Source organism: Chelonus insularis, unplaced genomic scaffold (assembly GCF_013357705.1).
Source record: "Chelonus insularis isolate UGA/USDA-ARS -01 unplaced genomic scaffold, ASM1335770v1 contig_148_pilon, whole genome shotgun sequence".
NCBI classification, from domain to species: domain Eukaryota; kingdom Metazoa; phylum Arthropoda; class Insecta; order Hymenoptera; family Braconidae; genus Chelonus; species Chelonus insularis.
Window position 1 is genome coordinate 104,817 of NW_023276389.1, and position 6,084 is coordinate 110,900.

General features: G+C 28.3%; 1 protein-coding gene across 1 annotated transcript; it reads right to left on the reverse strand.

Annotated features, from left to right (window-relative positions):
* Nucleotides 1-947: 947 nt before the first annotated feature.
* eIF2Balpha (eukaryotic translation initiation factor 2B subunit alpha) lies at nt 948-2,677 on the reverse strand. Its single transcript, XM_035077947.1, has 7 exons — nt 2,410-2,677; nt 2,227-2,328; nt 1,997-2,136; nt 1,751-1,867; nt 1,561-1,673; nt 1,222-1,492; nt 948-1,138 (listed from the first exon to the last, which is right to left on the reverse strand). Exons 1-7 carry the CDS (start codon nt 2,420-2,422, stop codon nt 989-991), a joined length of 906 nt encoding a protein of 301 aa, XP_034933838.1. The 5' UTR covers nt 2,423-2,677; the 3' UTR covers nt 948-988.
* Nucleotides 2,678-6,084: the final 3,407 nt, after the last annotated feature.

Consider the following 6,084-nt stretch of genomic DNA (forward strand, 5'->3'; position numbering starts at 1 on the left):
TTAGTATGTTGTACCGTTTCTTATGCTGACCAAGAATATATATATATATATATGTTGGGCACGGAAACGTCATCTTCACATAGTTTTTTTATTTTAAAGAATGTATAAATTAAATGGTGAGTATAAGAGGGAAGAGGGTGTTTAAAAGTTGTCTAAAAAATGATAATTCGACCAGTTTTGTAACACTGTCCCTCCACGCTCCTACTTGCAACTTCCTTATGCATTGAAAAATAAAATAAAGACATTAAGTTAATTAAGAAAAACTAATAATAAGGATCAGTTAAATACACATTATTCTACAGAGTTTCAAAGTTAAAAACCTATGTAAAGATGACGTTTACAATCTCAACATACATATATAAAATTAATCAGCAAAATTGCCTCTACAATATGTTGAAATTTCAAGGTCATCGGAAGTGAGGAGGCCAAACTGCATAATTACTTCTATTATTTTTAATAATACTTTTGCAATAAAATGAAGAGACTATGTGCAATTTTGTTAAAATCAAAGAAAATTGTCAGAATCAAATTATTCATTGGACATTTGTAACATATTTTAATAATGTCCCTACAATCATTTCTCATAATGGATAAAAATTATAATTGTACCAGTGAATAACTGAAAATTATTCAACTTTTAGTAGAATAACATAGAATTGTGCAGATGTATTTTTTGTCCAGTCTGATAATGTTGGTAAACAATTTAATGAATTATAAATTTTTTTTTGTTTTTACATTCGTACGTAACTGTTAAAGCAGTTATTAGTGTATCTAATTTTATAGAGAATATTAATATTTCTTTCATTTTCTGTGGTAGCTGTTTTCATAAAATATATCATATTATTCTTTAGAAATATATATAATTCATGTAATAATAATATTAATAATAATAATATTAGTGATTCTATATAATAACAGATATATAGTATAAAACGAAACAATTTAAATTTTTGTAAGTATATACAAATTTTATTTATGATATAAAAATTTATAAATAAAGCTTAATAAGTTCATCACTCACTGCTGAAGGTGTTAATATCCCTAAATCCGTAAATAATAAATTAATATAATGGGGAGGTGTATAATCAACCAAAGGATGTTCATTTTGTAGATTTTTGGACCTTGTACTTGAGGTATACTAAATAAAAATAATACAATGCATTAGTATATTCACTTATAATTACTAATGAATTATTAAGTTAGAAACCAATTTCTACTTACTTTAAATTTATCTGGAAGATCGATTTGATTCAAAGGATAAATTCTCGAAAACTTAAAGCTTTCAGTTAGAACATAAAAAGGCTTTTTAATTTCTTTTGCACACATCGCCAACGTATATGTACCAATTTTATTAATAACTCCACCACTTTCCACTACGCCTTCTGCTCCTACCATCACCATGTCTACTTTTTCCATTACATACCCCATTGCAGAATCAAGAATAAGCGTACAAGATACTCCTAATTGCGTCAATTTTTGATACATTTCAATCCTAATTCATAAGAAAATTTTCATATTACTATAATTAAACTTAAGATGAATAAAAATTTGCAAACTTACCCACTAACATCAGGAGCTGAATGTGTTACATATACATGGAAACTACGATTGTCAGCCGCAGCTTGTTTCATTGCTTGTAATACAACTCTCGACTTTGAATGTGTTAGAATTTTCTATCGAACAAATATGAAATCATTTTAAATTTAATACTTGTAATAATGAAAAATGTTTGATTTTTCTTAAAACTTACACATCCATCAGTAATGAAGTTGGATGCTAATTTAGCAATTTTTCCTCTCGCGTTTATTAATTTTTCATAAAAAATTTTCCCCCTGTTAAGCATAATTCCTTTACACTCAGCAAAGGACTGAAACAATATTGATAAATTTATAATATAAAGTAAATTATGTATGAGGAAAGAACTACATACAACATTGAAAAAAAAGAAATTAACCCAAAAGTTACTACAAATAACTTCCAAGTAAAACATTCTTACTGGTGTATCAAGACTTGCAAGTGTAATGAATCTGATAAAAAGTTCACAGCCAGATGCTATCGAAGTTATAGGGTAATCTAGAGACATCATTGCATCAATAGCATTTTGTAAACAATAACGAAGTTCTTGAACAGTTTCCGCTAAAAATTTATTAAATATTTAATATTAAAATGCAAATATTAAAATAAGCTTAAATATATTTAATGTTAAAATATCTGAAATGCATTTACATTTTGATAACTCCAGAATTTTCAAAAGAGTGCGAATAGCTGCCATCCCTGCTGATATATCTTTTTCATTTTTTATAATTTCGTCAAAATATTGACAAATTTCTATAAGAACCAAATTTAAACAATAAAACTATTATATACTGAAAATAAAAGTTGTTAAATTTTTTATCATGATTAAAATACCTTCACGTTCCATTGTTTAGTTATATGATAACCTCAAATAGAAAGAACAAACTTCTTGATCAATTTTCAAGTCAATAACTGCGTTAAGTTCTAAATACCAAACTATTTGTTATTAATAAATACTCATGGTAAATAGAAAAAATTTCATCTTATATTTATTGTACACGTATAGAATATTAAACTTTTTTTAGACTGTAGAAGTTTTTCTCAATTTCCATTTCTGCGCTGGTGCAGAGTTTATACACTACGTCAGAGAAGAGAGACCAGTATAGTCGGACCAGAGAAGAGAGACCACCATAGAAGTCCAATGCTGTGTTAAAAATCCGGACGGAGTTTCGGTCAACATGTCGGTATTTTGGGAGCGTGACATCCGTCCCCAATAAGATGTCAGTCAAAGGCATTTTTACAATCTTTTAAATTTAAATCTTTAAATGTATAATCTTACTGATTGTTAACCAAATTCTATGATGCCCAGATTTTTTATTTAATGATCATTTTAAAAATAAGCTTTATTCTTTTAATCTTTTAAAATTGCTTTTTTTTATTTTCAATCATTTAATATTCAATCAAATTATAAAAATTTTTCTTTTTTTAATGTTTATCATTTCGTTGAGCAGTCAACTTAAAAAATTAGGACTGGTAAGTTATCTTGCGTCGGTATAGTAGAAAAAAATTCAACTAGTGTCACTGTTTTCTAATAGATGACAGTAATTACACTGTTTTCAATCAAAAATTAAAAATGCTTATATGATTTTAAATTTTGAACTGTTTAATAGCAACTTTACTTACCAAAAATAAATATTAGATTGATCTTCTTGAAATGGAGCATAATTTTCTTCAAAACCAATTACTTATATCGATATTTTTTATCGTTAGAGATATACCACATCAAGTTATATTGAGTTAATTTCTTTACAATATCAATTACACAATTCAAAATAATAAAAAAATACTTTACTTTTAAATTGAATTTTTCTTCAATATATTTCCTTTTTTGTTTCATCAATCATTTAAGTTACTGAATTACTTGCTATTTCTTCAGTTAGTTTGTGTTTTAATTGACTATCAGTAACACAGTCTTCTAGTATTATCGTAATTATAAATAAAATAAAATATATTATTTGTATCATTAATTTACGCTTAGTTTAACTTTTCTAATGAAGTTAGTTTCTTCCATCGTGTAATGAAATTTTTTAAACAGGTTTTTTTTCAATATAATTTTTATTTCAAACTCTTTTTTCATTAATGACATATTTTTTTAAAAACAAAATAAATTTTCACACAAATAAATTATATATTGAAGAGAAATAAAATTAAGATCCTATTAAATTTTTATTATTACTCAATTTAGTTCACACGACAATTAGTTTCAACACAAAAAAGTAATTTTTTGGGTAAATATTAAAACACATTTGTTATAATATCAATTTATATATGTATTGTATCAAATTCATCGGTAATAAACTTTTTTCATATTTCAGCACCCAGGTTCGGAGCTGATGATATCTGTTTAGCGTGTGCTGAAAGGGACCCATTTTATAGATTCCGGCCATGTGGACATGCAGTTTTATGTAGAAACTGTTATGAAATTATTGTAGCCTTAGCAGAAGCAGAAGAAGAAAGGATAACATGCCCAGTTTGTCGGGGTCACCCTAGGGAAGCTGAGGAAATTTAAACTTGACCGATTATTCCATGATAATTTTTATTTTATCTTCAGTTGAAATGATTCAGTTAATATTTAATTCCTGTTTTGTTTTTCTAAACTCGATTCAAATTTTAAATTCGAGAAACAATATTCAGTACAAAATTTAGAAGATTTCAGTCATTTAGAGGTATTTCAAGAGTTCGACATGTACTATACTTTATTTTAAGTAATTAGTAATTTTAAAAAGCTAATAAAAAAGAAGGTGATGTTAATGGTACAGAAGACGATGAAGATGCTAGTAGTTTGAAGCAAGAAATTGATAATTCTAAATGAAAGTTTATCAACTCCTTTTTTTCATTCATGGAAGTTTGGATTGAAAGTTCAAAGAATAATGATTTATTTAATTTTTATTTTGTTTATTATTTCAAATTTAAAGCAAAAGTTGAAAAAATGCTCTTTTTTTATTACTCATGTTTTTCATATCATTAATTTTTAAGTTTTTTGTAAAAAAAATATTAATAAAGAATTCCTACTGATTGAAAAAATTTTGTAAAAATAATATATAAATATATAATCCATTTAACTCGGTCTTGGTCGCAATTTTAGACCAACACTCTAACGGCTGGGCTGAACGTCGAGAAAGGCACATGATTCCCCTATTCCAACTACATGGGATCGGGAAATTTCTAATTTCTTCGCCAATTTACCATTATTCTCATACAATATGTACCAATACAGAGGAATTAATGCCGGATCTGATCCGTAACCAACAATTTTTTGTATATAGTGAATATTTTTATTAAAAAACTTAGAAAGAATAATGAATAAATTGAAAACTGATGAAGTGACTTGCGCGCTTAAATTCAAGATGGCGGCCACATCCTTCAGATGAAAAATGCACTCACTTATTTCATTTTTATACGTTTTCGCCAAAATCGTGTTTTGCTTTGCGTCAGTCCTCTTGCATCCTGTCTGCATGTTAAAAAAATCAAAAATTCATAGTATACAAATGACATTAGATTTATAGAACTACATTAGAAATCTTGTCTTCCAGATGATATCTCCGGAAATTCGTTTTAAACAATTCTGCTTAGGTGACAGCATCTGCTCGCAGATGACCTCAGTCATCCATATGACAAAAAGGCTCACTCCGTATCCAGCAAACTGCTGGTGTTGCCTGCATTTGGCGCGTTAAATTCTGTATGTGTGTGTAGCGTACTCTATGTAGTGTGATGCTAAACATAGTCGTATCACTTTACAATGCCTACACTTTGATGACTATTGCAGTTAGGATAACTGAAATTGCATGCTAACTCATTAACATTCATTCATATACATCCTGCAAATGCTTCAAATACATATATATCATCATAGTATCATTTTTATTAGGTATCAATGTTCAATAGAAGCTCACTTCCAGTCGGCGCGTATCCAAGCATGTAGTGTAAAAACCAAATCTACATTACACTCAATATCGACCTTATGCTGGCCCTGTGGCTAGGGCATCAGAGTTCTATTTGCCGGGCAGTTCGATCCAGTCATAACCATTTTTGTTTTCTACTTCTCTTCGTTAGATGAGCATGGTATATTATAATCATTGACATTGCTATACTTAATCTTTATAACAATTTGATCTCTTTATTCATGATTTAGTGACGCTATGTCGAAAAAACTATTTGATACCGAGCATTAAATCTTTCTTTTGTATAAATACATTGATATAGCCTGTGTTAACAAACTTATACATCTTTACAGTATTAACATGTTATGTTATTAACAAGTTAATCATATTATATCAACATTGAAAAGTAGTTTAAACAATCCGTGGCGAGTTCCGGCACTCGCTGGCAAGCTCTACCCCTACTCTCTATGCCCAAGCCTGCAGCTTATAATTTTTGAGCATATATAGATGTTTTGTAATCATAATAGCTCAGTGGTTAGAGCCCCGACCTTTTATTTTGATGGGCAGGGTTCGATTCCAGTCTGGTAGTCTTTCATTGTTAGATTTGCATGTAATTATAATATTAACA